The sequence below is a fragment of the Aspergillus chevalieri genome, chromosome 6 (assembly GCF_016861735.1).
Source record: "Aspergillus chevalieri M1 DNA, chromosome 6, nearly complete sequence".
In the NCBI taxonomy this organism is placed as follows: Eukaryota; Fungi; Ascomycota; class Eurotiomycetes; order Eurotiales; family Aspergillaceae; genus Aspergillus; species Aspergillus chevalieri.
Genome location: NC_057367.1, coordinates 1,161,877 through 1,188,032, shown reverse-complemented (window position 1 = coordinate 1,188,032; position 26,156 = coordinate 1,161,877). Strand labels below are relative to the sequence as shown.

General features: G+C 49.6%; 10 protein-coding genes and 1 non-coding gene across 11 annotated transcripts; 4 read left to right on the top strand and 7 right to left on the bottom strand.

Annotated features, from left to right (window-relative positions):
* Positions 1 to 350: 350 nt before the first annotated feature.
* Positions 351 to 1,160, bottom strand: ACHE_60419S (syntaxin family protein; the record flags this gene model as incomplete). Its single annotated transcript, XM_043281591.1, has 1 exon — positions 351 to 1,160. The coding sequence occupies one exon, from the start codon at positions 1,158 to 1,160 to the stop codon at positions 351 to 353; it is 810 nt and encodes a 269-aa protein (XP_043139055.1).
* Positions 1,161 to 1,802: 642 nt separating this feature from the next.
* ACHE_60418A (putative TRAF-like signal transducer) lies at positions 1,803 to 3,213 on the top strand (the record flags this gene model as incomplete). Its single annotated transcript, XM_043281590.1, has 2 exons — positions 1,803 to 2,324; positions 2,389 to 3,213. 2 exons carry the CDS (start codon positions 1,803 to 1,805, stop codon positions 3,211 to 3,213), a joined length of 1,347 nt encoding a protein of 448 aa, XP_043139054.1.
* Positions 3,214 to 3,701: 488 nt separating this feature from the next.
* Positions 3,702 to 3,774, bottom strand: ACHE_t60001S. The gene has a single exon. It is a non-coding gene; the product is annotated as a tRNA-Lys (tRNA).
* A 420-nt stretch (positions 3,775 to 4,194) lies between these two features.
* Positions 4,195 to 6,724, bottom strand: ACHE_60417S (Het-C domain-containing protein; the record flags this gene model as incomplete). Its single annotated transcript, XM_043281589.1, has 4 exons — positions 4,195 to 6,160; positions 6,220 to 6,378; positions 6,438 to 6,585; positions 6,637 to 6,724. The coding sequence occupies 4 exons, from the start codon at positions 6,722 to 6,724 to the stop codon at positions 4,195 to 4,197; spliced, it is 2,361 nt and encodes a 786-aa protein (XP_043139053.1).
* A 1,234-nt stretch (positions 6,725 to 7,958) lies between these two features.
* Positions 7,959 to 8,879, top strand: ACHE_60416A (phytanoyl-CoA dioxygenase family protein; the record flags this gene model as incomplete). Its single annotated transcript, XM_043281588.1, has 1 exon — positions 7,959 to 8,879. One exon carries the CDS (start codon positions 7,959 to 7,961, stop codon positions 8,877 to 8,879), a length of 921 nt encoding a protein of 306 aa, XP_043139052.1.
* A 198-nt stretch (positions 8,880 to 9,077) lies between these two features.
* On the bottom strand, positions 9,078 to 10,497 carry ACHE_60415S (class I SAM-dependent methyltransferase; the record flags this gene model as incomplete). Its single annotated transcript, XM_043281587.1, has 3 exons — positions 9,078 to 9,317; positions 9,376 to 10,092; positions 10,459 to 10,497. 3 exons carry the CDS (start codon positions 10,495 to 10,497, stop codon positions 9,078 to 9,080), a joined length of 996 nt encoding a protein of 331 aa, XP_043139051.1.
* Positions 10,498 to 11,669: 1,172 nt separating this feature from the next.
* On the bottom strand, positions 11,670 to 14,897 carry ACHE_60414S (putative importin beta-5 subunit; the record flags this gene model as incomplete). Its single annotated transcript, XM_043281585.1, has 3 exons — positions 11,670 to 13,440; positions 13,490 to 14,019; positions 14,079 to 14,897. The coding sequence occupies 3 exons, from the start codon at positions 14,895 to 14,897 to the stop codon at positions 11,670 to 11,672; spliced, it is 3,120 nt and encodes a 1,039-aa protein (XP_043139050.1).
* A 3,139-nt stretch (positions 14,898 to 18,036) lies between these two features.
* Positions 18,037 to 18,927, top strand: ACHE_60413A (putative mitotic spindle checkpoint protein (Mad2B); the record flags this gene model as incomplete). The annotated part of the gene is made up of 1 exon (XM_043281584.1): positions 18,037 to 18,927. The coding sequence occupies one exon, from the start codon at positions 18,037 to 18,039 to the stop codon at positions 18,925 to 18,927; it is 891 nt and encodes a 296-aa protein (XP_043139049.1).
* Positions 18,928 to 21,013: 2,086 nt separating this feature from the next.
* ACHE_60412A (uncharacterized protein) lies at positions 21,014 to 22,312 on the top strand (the record flags this gene model as incomplete). The annotated part of the gene is made up of 1 exon (XM_043281583.1): positions 21,014 to 22,312. One exon carries the CDS (start codon positions 21,014 to 21,016, stop codon positions 22,310 to 22,312), a length of 1,299 nt encoding a protein of 432 aa, XP_043139048.1.
* An 82-nt stretch (positions 22,313 to 22,394) lies between these two features.
* Positions 22,395 to 23,757, bottom strand: ACHE_60411S (putative sister chromatid cohesion protein Dcc1; the record flags this gene model as incomplete). The annotated part of the gene is made up of 4 exons (XM_043281582.1): positions 22,395 to 22,556; positions 22,604 to 22,770; positions 22,820 to 23,577; positions 23,639 to 23,757. 4 exons carry the CDS (start codon positions 23,755 to 23,757, stop codon positions 22,395 to 22,397), a joined length of 1,206 nt encoding a protein of 401 aa, XP_043139047.1.
* Positions 23,758 to 24,119: 362 nt separating this feature from the next.
* Positions 24,120 to 25,720, bottom strand: ANP1 (ANP1/MMN9/VAN1 family protein; the record flags this gene model as incomplete). The annotated part of the gene is made up of 4 exons (XM_043281581.1): positions 24,120 to 24,458; positions 24,506 to 24,825; positions 24,887 to 25,569; positions 25,656 to 25,720. The coding sequence occupies 4 exons, from the start codon at positions 25,718 to 25,720 to the stop codon at positions 24,120 to 24,122; spliced, it is 1,407 nt and encodes a 468-aa protein (XP_043139046.1).
* Between the last annotated feature and the right edge of the window lie 436 nt (positions 25,721 to 26,156).

Here is a 26,156-nt window from a genome sequence, read left to right as displayed (position 1 = left end):
TGAATGGTTAGGGTGGTTGTTATTGTATCATTGTATTATAGTTTGTTTCTTCTTGGGTCGGTCAGACTGGCATCTTTCTTAGGAGTCTGAGGTTTAATCTCTACGGTTTTCTGGCAAAGGCAGTCTAAACAGAGTAGTATCGGTGTATTGACCTTGTAGAAACGGAGTATCAGAGTGGCGTCATAAAGAGCGTATCAGTAAATAGCAGCATAACGTTCCCAACGCCTATTTCTCCCATACATAACCTCTTCAGAATGAACAAACGCAATGAAAAGCAACTCTCAACGCCGTACGCCCGTCCAGAATCACGTAATAGAGTAGATCGTATCATCAGAGTCCGAGACACGAACTCACTTCAAAATAACAATCAGGATAATCAGAATGATAATCAGACCAACGATTGTCATCAAACTCCAATTATCTCCCGCACTTCTCCGGACCTTGTCCAGCCCTTTTTTCGCACGGTCTAACCGGGTCTGATGTCTGTCCACCCCTTCATCAACCTCATCCAGCAATGCGATATGTCCATCCAGCTCATCACCAATCTGAATACTCAATTGATGCTGTCGTCCGATCGACTCCCCCAAACGGTCCAATTGATCATCCTGGTCGCGAAGCACTTGCGAGTGGTACGCATGTATCTGCTGATTATCCATACCGGATTGATCGACTCCCGGGGGCGATGGCGAGTCACGATATGGCTGGAACAAATTGCGACGGTCGGGCTCCTCATCTTCATCTGCGGCCGCGGCCATGAATCGAACGTTCTTGGAAGGCGGGTGCTGTGGAACGGGCTGTTTCAGGTCTGGCGACGTATTGTTTGCTCTGGCAAAGTCGGAAGCCAGGGTCGGGTCATTGGGTGAATTCAATGTAGTACCAGCACTACCTTCGCCGTGAAATTGAACCGACAAGTCGCGGAATTGAATGCGCAGCTGATCAAGTTGGTCTTTCCAATCCGCCGCGTCCTCATCACCTACCTCCTCCAAGCGCCGATGTTCTGCCTCCGATGCTTCGATTCCTTCTCGTAGAGACTCTAGTGAGCGGGAGATCTCCCCATCTTGACTATTGGGCTCGAGGCTTAGCGAGATAGCCCGTTGTCGTTCCAGAAGCGAGAGCTTGATGTGATCTGCGAGGAGAAAGAGCTGAGATGGGTTCGTCATCGCGGAACCTCGGGATATCGCAGGTTGGCGGGCAGGATTTGTATGCGACAGGTGGATGAAAGGGAGTGAGTGGGTTTGTGACGGCTCGAGTCGCACTGGGCAGCGATGTGCGCGGTAAGGCTCCGATGCAGCAGGAACAAGGGATGGGAGGTCGTTGGCGGAGGGACACGTCGAATAGTCAGACCTGTATATATTATGGCCTCTAGCAGTAAGCAACAAATAACAGATGTAAACCACGACTCTATGGGGAGATAAGATGGTGAAGATGACGCCGGAGATGATGCAGTGCCGGCGACAGTGATAAAGCCGTGATGATTGGCCGGGGATTGATTTGCCGCCTTCCGCTTCCGCCGCCGCCAAAACCCCCCCGCAAGAGACCGGAGTTGCTCCATCTTCCCAACTAACACACCAACGACGCTCTACTGCAAAGTTGCTGCAAGAACAGGGGTCTTGCAGAAGTACGCCTTGTATGCCTCGTTTTGGGTACTTCTGGGTGTTCATGATCTTGTGTTGGCCTCCGCCACCAGCCCTCGGTACCCCTTCGATATAGATATCGACTACACAACAAACAGACAAACTTCTATCTGAAAAACAGCAGGGATTCCAGATCTCAATTAACGCCCCAACATCTGATTCGTGGCGATGAATCTCGAAGAACTCCTCCTGGTGGAGTCGAGCTGCACCGACGAGATCGTTGATCTCCGTGCATTGGACTACGTCTCCGGCTATGACACCCATCTCATGTGTCCGATATGTCACTGCGCCTTAATACGCCCAGTGCGCTTGCAATGTGACCATGTGTTTTGCCAGAAATGCCTGAGTTCCGCCATTACCAGTTCCTCTAGCACAGACGACTTTACATGTCCGACTTGCCGCACACCGACACAGACTGTCTACACGGATGTACCTCGACTTTTGATCAACATGTGTGATGATCTCCGGGTGAAATGTCCATTCTCAGAGGAGGGGTGTATGGAGGTCATGGCTAGAGGCCATGTCGAGTCACATGTTGACAAGTACTGCGGCTACAAGCTTCTGGATTGTCCGAGTGAGACTTGCGATAAAAAGACTCGGAAAAAGGACCTTGACTCGGATGGGAAATGCGTGCATGAGCTCCTTCAATGCTCTCATTGTGAGGAGGAAGTTATGGAGCAAGATTACGAGGTGCGTCATACTCTTGTAACCAACACCCTTTGTGTCTGCACTAACGGAATTCTTCGGGATTTAGGACCATCTAAACAAGATTTGCCTGCGTTTCGAGACGATGTGTCCACACTGTCAGGTCATGACATTGCAGAAGGATTTAGGAGATCATATCGATATTTGTCCAGATGCTATCCATTCCTGCACGGCGTCGAAATATGGATGTCCCGTTAAAATCAAACGAGCCGATATCGCCATGCATGAACAAGCATGTCCTTTGATCGCGATGGGACCATACTTTGAAGCTCAAAACTCGCGACTCAACTCTCTTGAGTTAACGATGCGGCATCTACAACAACGAAACGAGATTTTCGAGGACGGATTCGCCAACATCCGCTCAACCTTGGTCGACGCTTCTCGTGTTCCGCCTGGGCAAAATAGCAGAGATCTTCCGGCCGAAGGTCAACCAGGATCATCCGAATCACAGGAGATGTCCAATGACGGCTCCTCCCAGTCCAACAACCCAACAACCTATCTCCTTTCCCTTCACGAATCTCTCCGAGAGGAGGTCGGACAGCTGTCACACGCAATCACCGACCTCGACGCACGTGCCAGTATGGCAATCATGAACGAGTGTCTACGAATCAAAGAGGACATGGCACATACCAACGCCGCTGTCAACAGCATCCGGATGCAAGTGCAATGGCTCATGAATCCGCGTCTCCATCAAGGACAGCGAACATCCAACGTACGCACCAACGATACGAATGATTCTGGAACTGGGCAGCTGGGCTCGTCCACTGCATCTACTACATCCGCCTCGCCTATATCCGGGCCGAGTAATACATCGAGACCGGGTCTTCGGCCACGGAGACTTAGCGATAGTGCACGGGAGGGGACCAAGCTCTAGCGTTTTCTCCGGCTTGCTTCTATTTGCATTCTTGATCTTCTCTTTTTCTACGACACCTCATGAGTTACGACGATGTATACGATAGATGGCGGTTCCCCGGGTCGGGAGCAGGAGTAATCATGGCATATTTGTACGCTAGCATCGAGTTGATACAGGAATATATGCTCTGTACATATATTGACAATCTTGATGTATTGCAAATGGGATATCATCATTAGAACCTAAGTTTAGAACACTTACCGTATTCTATAATGCTAACTGTTGATCATGGGGACTTTCAAATATATATCCGCCGCTGTAGTTTCAGCAAATTTCTCCCCAGTGGACCTAGCTAGTACCATAACTAAACCGACGAGATGAATTCTAGTCGCTAGTAACAAGAAAAGAAAAGTAAAATAAAAATGGAAGAAAACCAAAAAAAAAAAAAAACTAAAGAGAGCAAAAGCGAAACACAAAAAAAGTGATCAATCGTGATCGTCTTCTGAAGAAGCCGAACGCGGGGGTCGAACCCGCAACCTTGAGATTAAGAGTCTCACGCTCTACCGATTGAGCTAGCCCGGCTGGGCTTGTTGAAAATGGTTTCCCAAAATTATACAAAGCCAAATTCGCTGGGCTATGAATTTTGTGGGATCGTAACAGACATGGAATCAAGAGTTGAAAGTTAATACTTGAAATGAAGTAGTTATTAACGAATCTCCCGTGTATCTCGTACGCTATAACTACATCTACATACACATAAATACAACGTGTAGGTCATCATCATCATCATCTGTATACATGCCAGTCATTTCATGTCGTCGTCAAACCCAACATAAGCCAACATAAATCACTCAGCCGCCCAAATTCATAACGTCCTCACCTATCTGTATACTAGATACAGGATCAAGACCGAAGATTCCCAAAAAAATACCCAAAGAATTTCATCAGGTCATCCAATATCAATCAAGCAAAAAGCAAACAGTGAGCAGCCACGGCACTGGATTAGTATCCATACCCACCATAACCACCTCCATAGCCCGAACCATGATGATGGCTATGGGAGTGGTGCTGGCGCTGCGAGTACGGATCGTGGCTTGACTGGTAATAGCCCTGCGAGTGCCCGTGGCTGGGCTGGTGGTGGGAGTGCGAGTGGCTATATTCATGCCCATGTCCCGAATGGCGGCTATGGGAATGACCGGAGTGTTGGTGGCTGCTGTGGCCGTCGTATCCTCCATGGCCACTGTTGTGACTGTGGGTACTGCGGTGACCACCGCCGGAACCGTAGTACGACGATGACTGGCCGTGGGAGGTGTGCGACGGGTTGTGATGGCTGCTGCTGGAGCCGGAGTACGACGGCTCGTTCGTTGCTTCCTTGGTCAAACCGCCCGGGATGAAGTTTGAAAACTTGTTCAGGTTCGAGATACCCGGGATGGGCAGTTTAGAGATCGAGTCCCAGGGCATTCCTCCTCCGCCGCCACCACTGGATTGATGCTGCTGCGATTGTTGCTGGTGATGCGGCGCTGAGTACTGATGCTGCTGTTGATGAACACCGGTATTCTGACCTCCCATAACAGGGAATCCACCAGATCCGTGCGAGTGGCCGACCTGTCCGCCGTTGTTCTTGCCCGACTTCACACCCTCAGAGCTGAGGACATCGTTCAGGCTCGCGCCTCTGTCCTTCCGGGCGTGAACCCACGATTCAACCGCTTCGAACATGGTGCGATGGGCATCGTTGCGCATGTCCCGAATAGCGGGGTGGTGGAACACACGCAGACAGTCGTGGATGACCTCCTGCTCAGGGACATTGGGGTGTTCCCAGGCGTACAAGACGCGAGGAGCGACATACTTCACGATCGCGGCTGCGACGTGACCGGCAGGCTCGTTGAGAATGTTGGAGAAGTGGTCCTTGGAGAGGAGCGAGTGCGTCGGGTCAGTGCAAGTAGGATCGGTCCAGGGTTCATACTGGTGCTTGCCCGATGCATCGATGACGCCTGCGGAACCAGTCTGGAGCGAGTTGGAAGCGGCGTTGATGAGCGGGCGAATGAACGGAGCCAGTAGTGACATGACGAAGATGGTGAGAGTATCCGAGATCTTCTCCACGGCGGCTTCGAGACCAGGGATCTTCTCGATGATGGAGGTGAGCTTGCGCACGACCTTGTCCCGGAATGCGAGGATGGGGTAAATCTGGGCGATTGTCTTGTTGGGGTCGAAGTCTGACAGCACTGAGGAGCCACCACCAGACAACGATTGCTGGGTTGGCTCCGATCTGCTCGTCTCTCCAAGGTCCCGGGTCGCGTAGCCAGATCGAGAACCCCGGCTCCGGTTGGAAGTCTCCTGCGCCTCCGACTCACGCTTGAGGTTCTCAGCCTCTGAGACGAGATCCCTGGTTCCAGGAATCTTGCCCAACAGCCCCGTAAACGCACCCAAGGAACCACCCGATGAGTTCGCCTGCGCATCACCCAGCGCAATATCCATCTCGTTAACCTCCGACTGGGTGAAATGATCGGTAGCCTCACCAAGCACCGAGTGGAAGAAATCCACCATACCAAAGGTACCAGTCACAAGCGGAAAGACACGACGACCATGGAGGTTAATCTCAGTGCGAACACCCGTATGCGGGAAAACATTATGAAATCCCATCTCGCGCAGCGCAAGCTCACAGTAGTTCGTGTGCGCGCCAAAGTCCTCCAGCGTATGCAGAGCCTGGCCCATGCAGCGCAGCGCCTCAGCGAGATCCTCCTCATTTCCCTTGCGCCCCGAACTGGTATAGATGCGTCCGTAGTGGATGCTGCGAGACAAGCTGTGCTTGACGTAGGCGGCGCTTGTATCCCAGTCGCCGCGCTCGTTGGCGATGTAGTTCTTCATTCCGGTCTGTGGGTCGATGTCGAGCTCGACCTGGCGCACGGGAGGACGGAGGCGCTTGTCGTACTGGCGGGCATCCATGTTATCGGCGTAGTCTTTGGGGTTGCTGGAAGCAGGTAAAGTCAGCGATGCTCGATGTTGTCCGTGGGGAGCGTAGGGACGTACTCTATATGCTCCTCCGGGCGATACACCCCCAACCTATCAGACGTAACCTCAAACTCGCCCGTCGCAAACCGGAACGACATGAACGAGAGAATCCAGACAAGAATCCGAATCGTATCCGCAGGAAGACTCTTAAGCGTGCCGACATCCATAGCCTGGGAGCTGTAAAGCGCGTCAGTTCATCGCACACCCAAACTCAGCACCAGCTGACAATGACGTACTAGTCCCTCAACCAATTTCCAAAATAAACCCTCTTGATCATAATCGACGTCCACTCGTGGCCTTTAATAAAGGCGACGGTCTTGAGCACATCTTCGATATCACCATGGCGCCAGTTCTTGCCCTCGACGGCGGAGATGGAAGCGATGTCTGCGCTTTCTTAGCAAGTCAAACTAAGACTGATTTCGAGTGGAAACATACTGCCAGCACCAAAACCATGGACCTGCGCGGGGAGGACGACCAGCAAGAGGCCCAGAATGAGTAGGGCGTTGAGGGCCGAGTTGGCCATGTTCGTTTTGTTGGTTGCGGTTTTTAAAGCTCAGCTGTATGTATAGTCTGTAGGGCGTGGGAATGCGATCGGAGATGAGTTGTACTATTGGAGATATGCAGTAGCCAAAAGACGACGATGTAAGAGAGACGCTACTAAGAGGACTCGATCTGCAAATGAAAAATACAAACAGACATCATCAGATCAACAGCAGCCCTACTAAGAGGGGTATTACACACTGTATGTTACCAGTATATATTACCAATATGACATGTATAGATTACGTAAATTACACACAGTTGTACATACATACAGTACATACCACAATACACAAATCAAGTGAACATCAAAAATAGAATGACAACTATCGACCAGAGAGATTACTCTGGGGAGAGGGTATCGATAAATAAATAAAAAAGCTCAAGTCCCCTATTTCGATCGACAATCCGCGAATTATTTTTGGCATTGCGCCCTCAGTCCCTGATCTATATTTAACACGGTAATATCCGGGTTGTTGATCATTATGAGCGGACATAGCAGTCAGTCATAAGAGCACTTAGTTATCGCCTACATACTCCGTATTGAGTATTGAGGCCTCTATAGTCTGCGGAGCAGGGTGATTTATATGGGTTCATGGACGCGTAAATAAGGGTTCAGGAGGTTGGTGAACAACAAGTTAAACCATGGAAGCGCTTCTCCTGTCTATCTGTCTTTGAGGAACGCATTGATGTTCATCCATGGATCGTCGTGACCTCTCACTCTATCAAGATCGACTCGAGTCATTGCGATTGCTCTTGATTGACAGTGAGTATTTATAGCAGATTGTTTTTAGCATATGACGATAATAATACTGCTAATTATGAATGTCACTGACTCTTATTACTATTATGTACGGAGTAGTATGGATTACCCCTGGATCACTAATTCACCATTTTGGGCGATACCCCGCCATGTCGCGGGGTAACCCAGTGCTGATAGCTATGGGTATGTCTACGCGATACGGCGCTCTGGCTACTGCTGGTATCGGCTATCAACGGCACATAAGTAGACAGAAATCGCACACAGAGTAGTATTCAACTGTCAGATCATCCATTCCCCTCAACAGGGTTACAATTACTACATTCCTTCAGCCTTCAGCCTAGTAGATATAAGTAAACCCCACTCTAACTTCATCCTCACCATACCAACCAGCTCAACCAAAAAACCAACCCAAACCAAATCAGCCCAACTGAAAGAAACACAAAGAAAATCCACAATGACAAACAAATACCTCTCCTCCCTCCAACGCGATGGCTACGTCCTCATCCCGTCCCTCCTCGACCCCACCGAATTAACCAACCTCCGCAATACCGCCTCCCGCGCCGCAAGTCTTGCCCGCACCGGCTCATGGCCACACTTTCGTACCGTGCCCAAGCAATTCCCACCATGGCCGAAAGACCCCCCGCCAGCGGAGGAGGGCGGTATCTGGGGCGTGCAGCATCTGCTGCATCCCGACATTGAGGGAAGGAATGAGTTTGCGGGTGTATACTTTTCGGAGAAGGTATTGGGGGTTGTGGAGAAGTTGCTCTTACCGGATGGTGATAAGGGAGAAGGGGAGGCGCTGGTCATGGAGTTGTTTAATATGCTTGTCGCGCCTGAAACGAGGGACTTTGAACTGCGCTGGCACAGAGATGATATCCCCGAGACCGCATCGGCGGAGGAAGAAGAGCGTCTACTACAAGCCAAATCCCCACAGGGCAGACAATCGCATGCACAATATAACCTCGCGCTGTGTCCAGATGCCTCTCTAGTTGTCGTGCCAGGTTCGCATCGCCGGGTGCGCACTGAAATCGAGCGTAACGCTGGCCCCTATGAACCCTCTCTACCCGGACAGAAGGTCGTGGAGCTGCAGCCGGGCGATGCGGTGTTTTACGATAGTAATATCCTGCATCGCGGGGTTTATAAGGGGAAGCCGGCTGAGGGTGCGGAGACGCGTTTGACGCTGCATGGAAGTGTTGGGTTGAAGGCCTCTGGGGATCAGAAGGTGAGGGCGACGGCGGTTTTGCAGCATGGGGTTGGCGCGTGGGTGCATCGGGAGGATGCGGCGTTTGAGGTGGGTGAACGGGCTGAACGGATGAGGGCGAATCTGGTGGCTATGGGGACGGGGGAGGGTGTTGGGTATTCGTTGCAGGGGTAGTCTAGCTTCAGAGTACTCTGTATATGATGAGCCATGAATGCATTGATTCAATTCTACCAGACACCAGCCGGGGTATAAGCAACAACAATCAGCCAACAACCAAAAAAGGGTATGTATCCCCGTCAAATCGCTAAAACTGTATATATCAGAAGCATGGAGTCGTAATTCATAAGTCCAAAGAAGAGAAAGCAGCAGTAGTCACCCGTCCACCGGCCGCTGCGCATATACATAATGAAACATCACATGGGTATGCAACGAGGTATTGAGCAACTCCGCCCGAACCTGGTCCACCCATTCCTGAGCTTCCTGCGAGGAATAACCCAGAACCCGTGTCCACAGAGCCAGGGTATAAGGCTCAATGGCGTCGTATAGTGTCACCTTGCCCACCCGTCCGATCTCTTTCAATCGGGGGTTCTTGGGCCATGAACCGACGGGGCACTGACATGAATTAGAAACCTGAGAATAACAAACAGATAGTGTCTCATGTTTGACACACCTTGTAAATGTCATCCGTCACATTGGCATACCCCGATTCCCGCATCCATCCAGCAAGAGCAGGCGCTATATTCATGTGTCGCCCAAACATCAGGCTAGAGCTATCCAGTAGTTTCTGCCACTCCTGAAGCTTCACAGCGTGCTCATGCGTCCCGTCATCCGACCACACCCAAGCCTCGTACTCCTGCACCTCCACCCACCCACCCGGTTTCAGGTGATTATACGCCTGCTGCAGAAACCGCTTCCAGTCCGCAATGCCCCCGCACAAAGCCCGCACATGGATATAATCAAACGCCTCGTCCTGCGTGAAAGCCCAATCGCTCTCAGCATCATCAACAAAGAACCGGCAATTCGGCGGCGCAAAGTTCGGCTGGATGGGACTTAGATCCGTCCCTACGATCTCAGCGTCGGGGAAATCTTCCGCCATTTCCAGGGCCCAGACTCCCGTTCCCGTGCCGATGTCGAGAATGCGCTCCGGCCGTCCGTAACGAGTGATCGGAGCACGGTATAAGTCGCCACCTATTAGCAAACGGAAGAGATGGTGGATGAAGGTGAGTCGGTCCTGTTCTTCTTCGTCGTTGGGCAGGGGGTATAGACCCTGGCGGTAGGCGTGGTATCGACGGCCATTTTCGTAGTAATAGTCACGGACGGAGGAAGTTATGGAAAGAGTAGAATCCACAATAGAGTCTGCGTCGCATACAGAATCTTCATCGCTTGTCTGAGAAGAATTGTTAGCACCCTTTCTCTTCCTTCTTGCTTCAATGTGTGTGATATAAATTAGCAGCAACAAGACAGACCAGATCAGAACACATACGAGCAAATATAAAATCAAAACAGCAAAGCAAATACAGAATAGAGGAATCAATCAATTAATATAGAACAGCCATGGAGCACCTCCGTACGTAAGTATCAGCATCACCATATCTTTCCCTCGTCTCAGCTCCTGCAGCTAGATAACAAAGCGAAAACAAATCATTGATAATCGCAATTTATATCCTTTGATTGCTTGGATGCGCGGTTTTTGTTTCAACTGGCATGGCATGACAAGGGAATTATTAAGAAAGAGAAAAAGTGCGTATCTTACATCCACTTGGATCCGTTCATTGGGATTGGGCTGGGACATGCTCGAACAATCGAGCCACTGACAGAACAGAGAAGGAGAGGGTGAGATGGCTGGGACGATATCAGCAGAGAAAACGAGTGAAAGAGACAGAAATAACAAAATGGAAAAAAAGAAACGAAGGGGAAGCAGGGTGTTAAGCCAGGATATAATACTACAAGCAAGTAAGAAGTAAAAGAGGAAAATAAAAAAGCAGGGATGCGACCCAAGAGAGAGGATGCCGGGTCTGACTGATGGGCGGTGTGCCACCCGCATGGGTGGTATTGTACCGTATTTCATTGGGGTATATATTCTACAAGTAGCTAATATACACATCAAGCAATATACCTGTATGCATACATATTAGTACATGAATTAAAGAACGCATTGAATTAGGATTGACAACCACATCTCGTTACCCCTGGTAAAGAGACATAAGACCCTCGAATACGAAGTACTCCGTACAGGAAGTATGGGGACAAAGTACGTATCATAACCCCGCAGCCTCGGGAATTTGACCTGCAGCCTCGCACCGCAAAGAAACAAAAGAAGCGGAACAGAAGCAGAATTAGAAAGGAAGAAAAAGGAAGGAAACGAAGGAACCAAAGTTAATGTTGGACAGACAAATAATTACCGAGCTAATGGCTTAGTCCTGCATACTGTACTTGGCAGCCTTTACCACCGGGTTCTACCGGGCACTCTGCCCTACTGTACGGACTACTCCATACAAAGAACACCGGTAAGACTCGAGGATCAAAGGACGGTTTCTACCCAGGGGTTTTACTCTCCATTAACCAATCCCTGAAATCCGTCTGAACACGCTCTCTTTCTGAGGTGGCAATCAACCGGGCGCCAGCAAAAACATACATACAGCCTGCAGCGGAACCGCCTGTCCGGCTCCAGCACCACAGGATTCTAGTCTCAGAGACAACAGGCCTTAGCGTTGTCCCTTCCCGAAAAAGAAAAAAAAAAGAAATAAAACCGGTCGTACAGAGTTCTAATGCATTCGTTCCTTCATCCTTGTCCGTCCGTTTCCAAATCCTGCCTGTCGGATACATCATTCCATCCCATATGCTTGGGTATGATAGATCATCATCGAATCATTCAAGAACACGCTTCCAAATCACTGCGTTAAGATTGAAAAAAAAAAAATTAGGTCATGATATAAAGCAAATCAAATCATGATCAATGGTAAATCAACCCAAACTCCGAAGCTTCTCCTGCTCGTCCGGGGCCAAGGCCGCGAATAGCTCCTGGAAGCCCGCCTTGGTCGACGCTTGTCGGAAGAATTCTGCCAGGAAGCCCTGGGTCTCATCGTCCCGCTTGCGCACACCAAACACCCCCTCAGTGCCGCCTTGGCCAAAAGACATAAGCTCTTGCTTAGTGACGCCCAGACCGAGATCAAGGACGTTGCTGGGCATGTCCTCCCATTCGTCATCATCGTCACTGCCCTCTTCCTCCAAGGCGGCGGCGGTGGCAGCATCGATCTCTTTGTTGCCTGATGCGGCAGCCAACTCCTCCACCAGCACTTTGACGATCTTCAACGGTGCTGTCACCGTGGTATATCGGTCTGGGTTCTTGCGTGCTTGCGACCGTGTCTTGATGCGACCAGTGTCCTGGATGATAAGATCGCCCTTGACCTGCACCTGCGACAATCGTGGGTCTTCCAAGTTATACAACTGGGCCAGAGCAATGATGTTTTGCTTGATCTCATCGTAGCCAGCGAAGTTGACCGAATTCTCCAGCCATTTACTGATGACCACGGGGAGTCCACTCTGTCCGCCAATGTCGACCTGCGCCAGGAAATCGACTACTTCGCGGGCACTGATGAGGGTAAGTCTAGCAAACACAAGAATCAGGCTTTGAATGAACTGGGCTTGTTCGGCGGTAGCCAGTCGCTGTGCAACGGCCCGAAGAAGCTGTGGAAGGTACGGTCCCAGTCGCTCGGACCCCGCACGCTCCACCAGCTCGGCCGCCAGTTGGCCGACCTCTGTGGCCGCGTTGTCATCCACCGAAGGTCCCAGCAACCGATCGATAATCACCAACGCCACCTCAACGGCTTCCTTTCCGGATTGCGGGTCACGCCAAAGCACAAATTGGTTAAAGTCGTGCGCCATGATATGACGAACCGCCTCCGTAGCCGGCCGGATCAGTTCGCCGTCGGCGGAGTCTAATAACAACCGTGTGAGCTTAGGCATAACGGTTTCGACGAATCCTGTAGGCAGAGGCTCCAAGGCTCGTTCCGACAACGCACGCAAAAGATCGGTCGCAAAATTCGTCAGAGCATTTTCCTGGGTTAGATTACCCACATCAATGGCACCCGTAATAGAAGGCAGCACCTTTTCGCAAAGGTGAACAAAGACTTCGGGACCCTGCTCGGAAATATCGTCGACAATGTCCTCGAACGCTTCCGTGACGGTCATGGTTAATTGGAAATTAGTGGCCCCATTGCTGGCCACGTTGAAAAGCACGTCAATGGCGGTCGACGATAGAACGACGTTCGTGTTGACCATGATGGTATCACGGAGCGTCTCAGCCAGCGTAACCTTGAGATCATCACTGTCCGTAAGCTCGCGCAGGTCATGCGCTGAGACAAACTCGGATACGGCCGTGATGATTGGGATTTGGAAAGGCACGCTCACATTGGAGGGCAAGGCCGACACAAGATCCTGTAGGGTCCGTAGACAGGCAACCTTAACCACTTCCGACGGGTCATCCACGATGGCCTTTAACGTAGCTTCGAGGTACGAGGCAGCGGAAGGGTGGAAGGCTTCACCCGCAACGCGGGCCAGGATACCGGCTATGATATAACCCCGGGCTCGAAGGAAATCCTGCTCTTGTTGAAGCGAGAATTGAACAAAATTGTTAAAACCATTAGCCAGCTCGGGTGCGATCTGGTGATCGACTTCGCTGAAGTCCCGAAGTAGCTGATTGGCGATGAACAGAGCCGCCTCGCGAGCTTTCCATCTGCTCCATGTTAGAACGATATAAGACAGACAAAGGAGCAGCGACATACGTAGAGGAGTTATCAGCAAAAAGGACATTAATGTAGGCAAGGAGACCTTCGACTGAAATGTTCTTCAGCCACTCGCCCAATTTAATTACCAAGTCTCCGCTGCAGGTACGCGGCGTGTAGTTGGCAGTAACCGACGTCTCCTCAGAAAGGAAGAGATTTACGTCGATATCCCAAAGTCCCTCTTCCTCGGACGTGATCTGAGCATAGGAGCTGGCCAGCTTCAGAATTTCTGGCAGCCATGTACTGGTAGTTGCCGCTTGACCGGCGTTCTGCAATTGCTGCTGAAGTTCCGCCTTGACCGGAGGGGCTTTCAAGAGAGCCTGCAGCAGATCCAGCTCCTCCAGAACCAGGAAGTCTAAGGTGTAAGGCAATCCGTCCACATCCTCCAAACGACCTTGTCTTTCATCAAGAATGTAGAATTCGGAATAGGTCTTCTGGATGGTGGAAAGTTCGGTCCAGATAGTGGTGAAGTAGACGGGACTCTGGGCGGTCAGAAGGCCGGGGAAGACCATTCGGATTTTCATCAGTGTCTATAGAAAGATATGTCAGTTAAGTTCTTTTTAACAATGCATATAAGCATAATGAATACCTTGACCACTTGCAGCTTCAAGGCAATGGCACCCCGCCATTCTGAAGCTACTGCGGTTTCCTTGGGCTCTTCTTGCTCCGTAGGCGCCTGTGGTAAGGGAGCCTTGAGGGTCGAAGTGAAGAATGGAGACCATCCTCCCAGCACCTCGTCCATGAACTCTTTCACAGCGGCCTTATGTTGCTCCATGACCATCTCCAGGGTATCAAAACATGAGCGGAAGACGGAGACGGCCAGGGCCCGCAGAATGGGTTTCCGGGACTCACTGGTCGCGACATGGAACAAAGTCGAGACAAGATCGCGAGCGACATTGAAGAACTGTTCCTCATTGAATCCAGTATCGACAAGATCGTGTAGGACCTTTAAGGCACCGTGCACTGCACCGGCGGAGCTGGCGGGATTATTGAGGATCTGGAGCAGTGACGGGAGAAGTTCCGGCCACTGATCGGGGAAATCGGCGCTAGCGATCTTACTGACCGCGTAACTGGCCGACGATTTGATCTTGCGTTCAGGGATATCCGCGGTCGTGCTGAGCTCAAGCAAGATGCGGCGGATCTGAGTCTTATTGGCGTCATTGATCAGGACTTGGCCTCGGAACTCGTCAAGATGCGGGGACCAGGCGGAGATAATGAAAGTGCGCAGGACGGAGAGGGCGGACTGGCGCAGATGGACGGGGACGGCGTCATGGGAGGCAATGGCAGTAAGGGAGAGAGGGAAGGACTCGTTGGGATAGAGACGTAGCAAATGAAGTTCGGCAGCTCTTCTGGTATCGGCGACCGGCGACTGGGTATCAGCCAGGAGGGGGAGGAGCTCTTGCTCCATGACGGGCGGGATATTGATTGTTAATTGACCAGTCAGCAAGTAAAGAACATAAAAAAGAAAAGAAGAATAGAGAAGAGAAGAGAAAGTGAGGCAATTGACACAGGGAATGAAACAAATCTATCAGAAACCCAGCCAACCTGTGTCTCTCTCCTCTTTCTGTATGGTGGAGGGAAGAAATGATGGATTTGGCCCGCGAATTCTCGCGTTTCTTTTTTTCTGGTGGAGGAGGGGCAGAAAATAACAGGGATGGCAGAAAGCAGGAGGCGGTCAGGAGGCGGTGTGTATGCACAAGTAATTTCATACAGACATACATACCATACATAATTATACCTTACAATCCATACGAGTACGAGTCCATACAGACAGGGATCTGTATTCAGGAGTATACACAGTGACCCCGGAGTATACGGGAGCATAATCAGCAATATATCATCATAGACATTGAATTATAGCGTGGTACAAACAACCTATCAAGATGATTATAAACAAGCTGTACGTACGCTGTAGCTATTCTGATCTGCTCGGAAGTGAATCATTAGTAGAAATGAGAGACTAAGCAGGTACTACAGAGAGACTATGGACGCTACTATTGTCATTCTCTACTCTCGGCAGTGGAGACGGATCTGAAATCATTAATTATTTTTTTAATTGTAAGTACACTTTGATTTTACAATTAAATTCCACAAGGTTCAGACACGACAGTTCCGTTGGGAATGCATACAGTACGGAGTACGTTGACGTCGAGGGGGGCAAATGATTTGTTGGAAATGAAGCTGCATAGTACTTTTGCCATGCTCTGGTATTCATACGGAATACTGCAAATTGCACCGGAAGAAGAGTAGAATACAGCATCATCTCATCATGAAGTGTTGCTGTTGGTCCCTCATGATATGGTGGGGTTAATGACCGAATGCAAACCCTGAGCTGAAAGATGTTGGTTTTAACTTGAACGGGAATAGTAGAGAGGGGTGAAAATACTTACAGTATGGTACGGAGTAATTATGGTACAGGTGATTGATTCACTAGGTTTGCCGCCGCCGCCACTGCAGCGGATCTCAAACAATCCATACACCGGTCCATTGGAATAGAGGTTGTATTTCTGACCAGGATGACAGCATTGTTCTACGTGTTCATTCCCCCGGTATGGGGGAAAGGTTTGCATTCGAAACCGGACGTTATGTCCCTGTCTGCTGTACAGAATACAGACAGCGTCTGGTTTGGATTTGTTCCTCGATGAAGATAAATATAGTCTGCATAACCCATGATGTGCCACGCGATGGTCCAATGTAATGTGCCCATACCGATTTGCATACGTATGGTTTGTATTTTGTACTTGTACCGTTGTACTGAGGCTGCGGCTACGGCTGCCGACCACGCGGTATGTAATGCAGACAACCATCTCTTCATGCTGCTGTTCTCCTGTTCTCCTGCTGAGAACTGCTTGAGATGATTAGAATATATCATTAAGCTATGGCAAACTCCTTTCCATGGCTCTTCTTCTATCATCATTCTGCTGTACGCCGTAGACGTGGATGTGTTAATGTGTTACTGATACACAAATACACAAACCAAAATACACAGTACTACAATACCGTACGTACCGATTGATCAGTGTCTCCTATCGGCCATCCACTTTTGCTTGTTGGTCCTCCCTTTTTTTTTATTTTCTTTTCTTTTCACGGAGAATATTTATTATTGAATTTATTTATGATGAAACTTCTTATAAAAAGAGACGAATAGTAAGAGACAAAAACTAGCAGGAGGGGATGATGCTAACAGAGAATTAATAATCATTGCCAGACAGATTGCAGTGGTAGTCAAGCCAGGAACAAAAACTTCCGATCAAAATTTACCCAAAATTTCCCCAGCAAAAAGACCCAGAAAGGGAAAAATAATCAATTCCCTTTTTTTTTTTTTTTTCCGTCGTCATTTTACAGTATTGGCGTTTTACATCGCTTTCTTCTTCTCGCCTTTTCCTTTTCTTTTTTCCCCTTCTTCTTTTCCTCTGCTGTCTTGTCTGTCTCTGTCTGGCGGCTATCTTCTTGTCTCTCTCTTTTCCATCCTTCCTCTCTCACACTCTCATTCCCTCTCTTCTTCCTTCCCCCGAAAAAAAAATTATATATATATAAAAAGTACCCTCTATCAAAAATCAAACCAATCCAATCAATCAATCAGTATTGACTGTTTCTCCGTTGACGGATCTCTCGCTTTATCCAACCTTCTCTCGCTATCCGCCTTCACTCTCTCGTTTTCTTACTAACCTCACTCACTTCCTCCCCTTCCCTCCTCCTCTTTCCTCTCCTCACTTTATCGACCTTCGGACTGATTGACACGATCCCACCGCCATCCATGCTCTGAGGTTCCGCCTGTCGCGTTCTCCCCCTCCTCTCCTCGTCCACCCTACGTAAGTTCTTCTTTTTCTTTTTTTTTTCTATTTTCCGGTCAACTGTATCTGTTTGTCTATCCGCGTCGCGCATCACGTGTTTCTCTCTTTCCTTTTTGGTCTCTCCCACTACGGACCGGTGTCTGCACACAAGTCTCCGGCCGAACTTCACCTCATCTGAAAAAGAAAAAAAGAAAAAAATATTGAAAAAAATTTCCCTTCCTTCTGTCCTTCTCTTACTTCCACTCTGATTGAATGTGTTAATCTTTGGTTGTGTTGTTGAGCCCTGTTGCTTTGTCTCTTTTTTTTTTTTTACGCCCCTCTCTGCGCTATTCTCAAGCTCTCTCTCCCCTTCTGCCCGTCTTTTCCACACAACCACAATCCACGCCCACTTCTTTTACCCACCAGCACCACCTCCATCTTTCTCTCTTCGTCTTCTCTCGCTTTTTTTCTACGTTATTCTCATTTCTGTATCGATCTGCTTTAGCGTTTTTTTTTTTTTTTTTTGGCTTTTTCTTTGCTTTCCTTGATTTCTTTTTTCTTTTTTGTTGAAATTTTCCGTTTATCACCACCCCTCTTCCGCGACACATGTTCTCTTAAAGAGTGTCCAGAAAACGACCAAAAGATCAGCTGGTTGACCCATCGTTCAAGAAGAAGGCAGAGCGATGATTAGCCTCCGGGTGGAACAGCACTCAGATTCTTCGAGACTCCGTCACAACCGTTCTTCCCGTGGAAACGACGACACCAGAGCCTTCGATGGCAATGCCGATTGCCAGTGAGAGCACTACCATCAACTCCGTTACTACCACCATGACAACATTTTCTACTCCGGTCACCGCACCCAGATCGATGCCCAACAACCAATCTGCGTTGGCGGCATCTTTTACGAATTTCCTCACCGTTTCTATCCATCAGATCCTTTTCCTCCGATCGGTTTATCCGCGAGCTACCTTTTTACCTGTTCGGGCCTACAACTATCCGGTTCGGCAATCCCGCCATCCCAAAGTCTGTGACTATATCAATGAAGCCTCCATCGCGGTCGGCACCGAGATCTTAAAGGGTACCATCACCGCTGTCAGTATCATTATCTCCTCCCTCCGCACAAATCAACCTCTGGAACGATATGCCTTTGATCTCTCGGGGTTCCCCCGTGTTCCCACCGGTGAGGTGAACACCACATTTGAGGACAGAGAAGAGGACTCTTCCAAACCCAGTACCCCCGTTTCCGATCGGGGTGCTCCTTCGCCTCCTACACCCGATCTCGAGGCTCAGTTTCGTGCCTGTCTCGCCCGGCTGGCTTCCGCCTGCGCGCGGTTGACCCCTCTGCCCCGAGATGATGAGTTCAGTTTTACTGTCTGCATCGAAGTTCGAGAAGATGCTCTTCCTCCCGCGGGAACCACCAAAGAAGAACAGACATGGATTGTCGCTGAGCCGGGCAAGGTCCACCTCCGCTCTTGCACGGCCCCCTATTCCGTCTCCAAGTTGAGAAATGGCGAGCCACAACAGCCGCCTCCCCGAGTGTCCAATGGCCGTGCCAAAACAGTGCCGGTACGACGTGTCGAAGCCGGTGAGCTTCGTCTGGAATTATGGGTGGAAGAGGCACGACAGAAATTTAATGAACCGGTGGATTCAGAACATCCGCCATGAACTCCTCTCAAGTCAGTTTGTTTCTGATTTTCTGATGGTTTCTTGTCGTTTCCTCTTTTGCAACCACTCTCGAACTTGTTTTTCTTAACTCTACCCCGCACATGTTATCTTTTCCTCTCAACTATCTCTCTTCTCTCTCCGTTCCTCATTCAAATTTGTTTTTCTGTGTCCTTTTCCTCTTTTTCACTCATACTCGTTCTATGTTTATCTCATTCTTGATTTAGCGTGACCAATGATCGAACATACATGATGGATGAGGGAAATTAAAGGTTATTGTCGTCCAAAACAGTGGCGCACTTATTATAAAATGGGGAGCGGACGATTTTTGGGACTCGCATGGCATTACATAGAGATCTGGTTCATATCTTTCCTCCTTCATCTTCCTCTTTTTTATTACCCTATTGATCCTCACGCTCCTTTACTGCCTCCCTCCTTCAACTTCTCCCCCTCTCATCTATTATCGTCTCTCATATTCTCATCCATTGTTCTTTTTTCTGTGATTGACCGTTGTTTATTTCTTTTATTTCTTTTATTTTTTTTCTTTTCCCATTCATACCATTTCCGATTTGTACTTCTCCTGTCTCGTCTGTTGATCACTCTCAAACTACATGATCCTAGCGAATTGAATACCTAGCAGCTACTACTAGCTACCCGAGGTCGCCAGCATCGCCAACACCCGCGCCGCGCTAGTGGGGAGAAGTCGTTTTTTTCGAGTCCTGTCCGTAATCGATAATATGAACCACCCTCATCCTTCATTGGCATTTCTCGCTTCTTGATCTGTCCGGTTTTTGAGTTCTTTTGATCCTGGAAAAAGAAAAGTGGTTTCGTGTTCTTCATGCATTACAGTAAGTGAGCCTAGAGACACCGTTGATCTACAGACTCGTTGACGATGGCAACACAGGGAGCTCATGGAGAGGCCAGACATTTGTTATGTGTGTGGTTACCGTGCAACTGGGGCAATTTGAGCCAATGTGCCGACAACGCAAGGAACTGGATTAATATTGCATGAATCAGGTTGTACAAGGCTTTTTATCTGTGACTAGAACAATAAGGGGAGGGAAGAGAGCATTAAAAATACTGTCTGTTGGCCTGTACGTTTGTGGTGGTTGTGCGGTGCGATGCGATGTCATGTCCTTGTTGCATCCGTTCCTTTCGCATTGGTCTGATATGTATTTTCGTTTTCTTATGATTAATGGCAACGAGTTATTGACCGACGTACATACTCTAATAACATGAGTTCTGGTCTGGACATGGAGTGTTGGTTCTTTGATAAGGTCACGTGGACGCAGTTGAATGGATCCAGTTCACCTGCATTGCCTGCGTGGACGATGAAGATCAGGCCCAAGGCCCTAGCAGTCCATAGTTATACCTGTACTCTGTAAGCCCAGCCAGACCTGCCCCTAACCTCACAGTATTTCCGGAGCACAGCAGTGTCATCATCACCTTCCCAATATATTGTACCTGCCTATCTCGTCCCGCCTTATTATCACCTGACCCGAGTTTTTTTGTATTTACCCCGCCTTTTTCTTCTTTTCTTCTCGTAAACAGCTGGCTTTCTTTCCAGTTCTTTTCTAGCTTAAGCCCTAAGACTCATCTAAGCCAGCCAATAAACATTCATCTTCATAGGGGGACTCGTTAGGAGGTGGACAGATAGAGTTACGCCATATAGTTACAGTACATAATCTATGCATAACCCTGTGCTTCCTTTGATATCATCATCGCTTGTCATCGCTTTCCCTCGGAGATTCGAATAAGTGGGACAATGACTGGAATGGGCAAGACCAAGACAAAGGAAGGCAAGGAAGGAATGGGAAGGCGAAAATTGGAGATCGGTTAGAGATAACTTACGGGGAAATAAAGTGGGAATATATATCCGGGGAGATTTCCAGGGTCCGGTCCGTTTTATTTTTCTTATCCGTCAGCTGTCAAACCTTCAAACTACTACTATCACTACTACTTCAGACTAGTTTTGTTGAATACCTACTTTGACTGAAGAGCTATACTACTTCTTGGTATAGAATATATTATTCTCTTATTCTATCCTGTCTACTCTATTTCTTTACTTCCTACCCGTCCATCGATCAACATGGTCTTCGCCGCTGACGTTTCCTACCCCCCGAACCCCATCCCCTCAAACATCATAACAAACGGCACAGACTCGCCCACGATAACCGATGGCACTACCAGCACAGCCGCAGACGCAAACACAATCACAAACACAACCCCCCTCCCCCCAGGCGACTCCCCCTCCCTCATCCTAGCCCCCGCAACCCCCACCGAACGCATCACGGTCCTCAAACTCAACAGCGCAGTCTGGAAAGGCCCCCTGGAAGTCTCCGCATATATCGCCCGCGAAGACCACCTCAAGCAGCAGCAACTCACAGGAAACCGCCTCACATGCTGGATCCTGGTCGACCGCACGCAGGAACCCGACCACCGCACGATCTTCGCCTCGTGCGAGTCGTTTAAGAAAAGCGCTGTTGTGGCGTATGGCGGGAAGGTGGAGGAGACGGCGACGCATGGGGTGGGCAGTGTTTATTGTCGGCCCGAGTTTCGGGGGATGGGGTATGCGAAGAGGATGATGGAGGAGTTGGCGATTGAGCTGGAGACGTGGCAGATTGATAAGGTGAAAGATGGGAGAGAGAAGGCGTTGTTTACGGTGCTGTGGTCAGATATTGGGAAGGAGTTTTATAAGCAATTTGGGTGGGAGCCGTTTGACTCGGCGCATATTGAGTTGGTGCCCATTAATGAGAGGGAGTTTAAGCGCGAGTTGCCGGGGGTGGATTTGCCGTGGATCAGGGATCTGACGGCGGAGGAAATCAATGGTGCTATGTGCAGCAAGGAGGTGGTGAAGAAAGAGCGGGAGTTCCTGCGTGCTGCGTCTCTCAAATCCCCCGGTGCAAAGGTCGCTGTCAACCCTGACTTTGAGCATTTCACGTGGCATTGGGCCCGTGAGGAGTTTTATGCCGAACGACTCTGCCCGGAAAAGGCCGCTCCGGTAATAAAAGGCGTCGGCCACGATGGCGCTGGTGTGTATTGCGCCTGGAACCGAAACTTTGGCGAAACGCCCGAGGAAAACACCCTGTTCATTTTGCGGTGGGTTTACGATGAGCCCACGACCCCGGCGCAGACGGAGGCCACTATCGAAGCCATGGCGGCCGTCCTACGACGTGCTCAGCGCGAGGCGCATGAGTGGGGCATGGCAAGGGTTGAGTTCTGGAATCCGGCTCCGTTAATGCAAAAGGCTGTTTCCTTGTTAGATCCAACTGCTGAGGTTATTCATCGCGAGAAGAGCAGTATCGCTAGTTTGAGATGGATCGGTGGTGAACAGGGATTGGGCGATGATGTCGAGTGGTTCTGGAATGAGAAGTATGCTTGGTGTTGAACTACTCGTTGTTTTATGCATAGCCGTTATAACTAGATTGTCGAGAGGAGCTCGAATAGCATGATGTTATACTTTCTTTGGCTTAACGCCGTCGCTGGTTTCTGAACAGTTCATGCCAGTTCCTCGATTTCTTGGCCGTAGTAGCAGCACTGGCATCTGTCGATAGGTTCTTCTTCACCTTTTGTCGATCACCTTCTTTCACATAGCAAATCGACGTCGGATCAGGAAATTTGTACGATCCCTCCTGTAGCTTGTTAGAACTGTAGCAGATAGGAAAGAAGTAGAACATACAGGCAACTTGGAAAATGTAACCTCACTCCTCCACGACTCAGGAAGATGATCTTTCCACGCGTTGAGAAACTCGCTGCGTCCGAGTGCAGACGTTGCAGTGGGCGCTTTGGCTTCTAGATACGTCTCGCCGATCCATTGTATACAACGGGGTTTCTCAATATTAGTCCCTGTCAGTTGTCAGTTACTTTACCCTCTTTCCAGAGTGAAAGAACTCACATTGCATAACCTCCCCAGAAGCAGTAGAATCCTCACAAACCCTCCTCACAACCGCCTCGAACAAACCCGCCGGGAACGGTTCCTCGCCGTTATCATCGAGGACCGACTTCCATAGATCATTCAACAAGAATTGTTTCTCCAGGTTGATCCCCTGCAACACCGCGCCCTCCACGACTCTCTTCCAGACATCAACCTTGACTTTCGCAGAAGGCCGCCAGCAATTGGCACTGGGTGTATTGGTGTTGACATTGGAGCGAAGGACGAACGCACAAAGCTCTATCCAACCTTGTTCACATTGTGCCTTGGAGACGGGGATATCCGCGAAAAGCGCATTCATCGTAATTCTCGCACACTCGCCCTCATCACCATCAACCATATCCACATCCACATCCGCCCTATCCTGACCCCCCGAATAGAACCTCAGTTTTTTGACCAAAAAGGGGATCGCAGAGAACCCTTCCTTCGGCATATATAGTTCCAGCGTCGAGCCGCATTTCGCAATGGACGTCACGGTCTCGGTGTTCATGGCCAGTTCCATGTCCATATCATCGTCGCCATTATTATCAACCTCGTTCTTGTTTTCCTCGATAGCAGCATTGGTACTTGGTCGGAGGATATGTAGTGAATTCGAAGACTGGACTTGTCGGACTTGGTAGGTTTTATTGGGTGTGCAGAGGTGGACGTAGTCGCGGGCTTCGTCGGGCTCGGATTGGGATTCAGTTTGCGATTGTGAGGGAGGGAGGGATTTTAGTTCGAGTCTTTGTTTTTATCGAATGGTTAGTTTGGAATATGGAGTAGTGTAGGGTGTGGGGGACGTACGTGGGCGCTTCATTCGAGGAGATCAGCTCCATTAGTTCCGGGGACAGTTCGAGCAGTCTGAAGCCTTGCTGGGGAGTGGTGTGTGTGAAGGGGATGCTTCGGGCTGCTTGGGTAGACATTTTGAGAATTGGTATCTTTATATGCGAATTGTCGACAATTCTGCTCTGGAGATGAAAGAATTGACTTGACGCGGTGACGCGCCGGTGGATCGGAGATGCACGGACCACTGCTTATATACGGACAAATTTGGGTGTATGAATAACTTCAGATTTCTATGCTGTTTGACAATGGCTCTAGTCATACAACAAGGATAAGTAAGAATACATATAGTGAGATAATAACTTGACACAATAACACCATAAACACAATAACAATGATCCCATCCCTACGGGAGCGTAACTCATAGCCATATTCATAGACGACGGTGACTCAAGAATAGACATCCAGCCTGCTGGAGTGTCTTTGCCACCGGATTACTCGCTCACTGCCTTTCAGCACCAGAGCTCTCTTTCACCGGACTAGCAGCAGGACCCTCTCCAGAACCCTTCTGAGCTTCAACGTTCTTCGGGTCTTGCTTCTGCTCCTTCATTACGGCATCGTGGATAACTGCGCCGTCAACCTCCCACTGCGACTTGGGGTCCTGGAATAAAGAGTTCACGCGCTCGTTCTGTCTAGCCTCTTCTTTTTCTTCTTTCTCGCGCTGTTCTTGCTCGTGGGCCAATTCTTCCATGTGCTTAAGGTCGTCGACGCTTGGTTCGTACAGATGCCAGATTGTGTAGTGAGGGAGTCCAACGACTGAAAAGCCCATGCGGCGGGCCATCTGACTGGTTAGCGCCATGGTAAGCTGAATAATTGGAGCGGACCTACCTTTCCAAATGCTTCCGTCTCGGCATGTCTCTCGAAACTGAAGGCAGGGAAATGGACACCCGCGCGGAATACCTTCGCCTTGGCCAGGATACTGACACCGCCAATACCATCAAGATCCATCTCCATTTCAGAATCACCAAATGGATCACGCAGATAGGCGAGGTGAGGCCGCCATGTGGCATACTCGGCATATCCCTCCACAATGACTGCATCCTCATCTAATGACTCAGCAAGAGCCAGCGCCGTCTCAGACTCCTGCCAGGAGTTCAAATCATACGGCTGCTCTCCGCCCAACCAGTCAGGCAGGGGTCGCCAAACATCTGACATCTTGTTAGCCACCGAACACGAGAACGCAAACGCAACAAACCACTGGAAACTTACTAGGAACGATAACATCCTTATCATGTCTCATAAGATCCTCAATGATAGTAGCCGGCGCAGTCTCCACATCCGCGTCCCTCCAATAAACCCAGCTATGCGTCGGCCGCAAAGTAGCCGTCAACAGCCAATTCCTCGCCTGCCCCATCCTCTTTCTCCGCCCAGCCTGCGCAGCAAAACCATGCCGACTCTCAAAATCCTGCGTCACCTGCTGTCCGAAATCCTTCTGAATCACCGAGATTTCACCAAACGTCATCCCTGGATCCGGATCCGTCTGCATCTCCTCCAACATCTCCGACAACATACCAAGTGTCCCGTCTTTCGAATCTGAAACCAGGAATGCTAGGTCGACGAGGTTATGCGGGTAGGTGAGGTTTCGCAGATGCGAAAAGAACATGGGCAAGTGCGCAGTCGCATCTCTGAGTGGCGTGCACAACAACACCCGCTCCCCATGCTCCCAACCACTTCCTGATCCCTGCACCGCAGAAAGATCATAATGTCGAACGGTCTGGAGCTGCAAGTCTTCGCCGGAGGAGAGGAGGCCCACGGTTAACGTGGGGAGGATCGCGGCTCGCCATGAGGGAAAGATGAGGATGGATATGAACAGGGAGACGCCGCCGAGGAGGATCAGTCGGTTGATTAGCTGTCTTCGTCGTCGCAGGGCTGTTTGTGGACGTGGTTGGAATCTAATAAGTAACAGAAGGGCCAATCAGACTATTGAATTGCGGACAAGGGTTGATAGAATGTGATCTGCAATGGGTTATCGGCTTACCGGTAACTGCTCTGGCCGCGGGGGTAGGCTGGGTAGCCGCTCATCAAGGCCTTGTGCCTGTCCATGTCGCTAACGGTAGCATGCGCCTAGTAGGAGTAAAGCGGAATGAGAGAAGTAGGGATAACGAAGAACCACCGAAGTTCAGGGTCTCCAGATCCGATCCTGGGATCCTGGAGGGTGGCCTCGTCCGTTGCAGATTAAGCGAACGCTTAAAGAATATTGAGGATATTATTGGAATTCAAATAAATGAATAGAGAAATTAGAAATAATGGGGCTCTATTACCCCTGTATATAGGCCAATTAATTGCGGGTAGAGTTAGTCGCAGTCGGTGTTGAAGTCCGATGATGTCGCAGGTGGTCTTTTTGCCGCTTCTGGCGGAAGCGGAAAAGCTCCAAAGTATCACTGCGACAGTTGCACCGGAGGTACTTTGAAGTTTCAGCATCAATACGGGAAGTAGTATAGAACTCAACTTTGTGATCTACAAACGAACAGAGGGATTA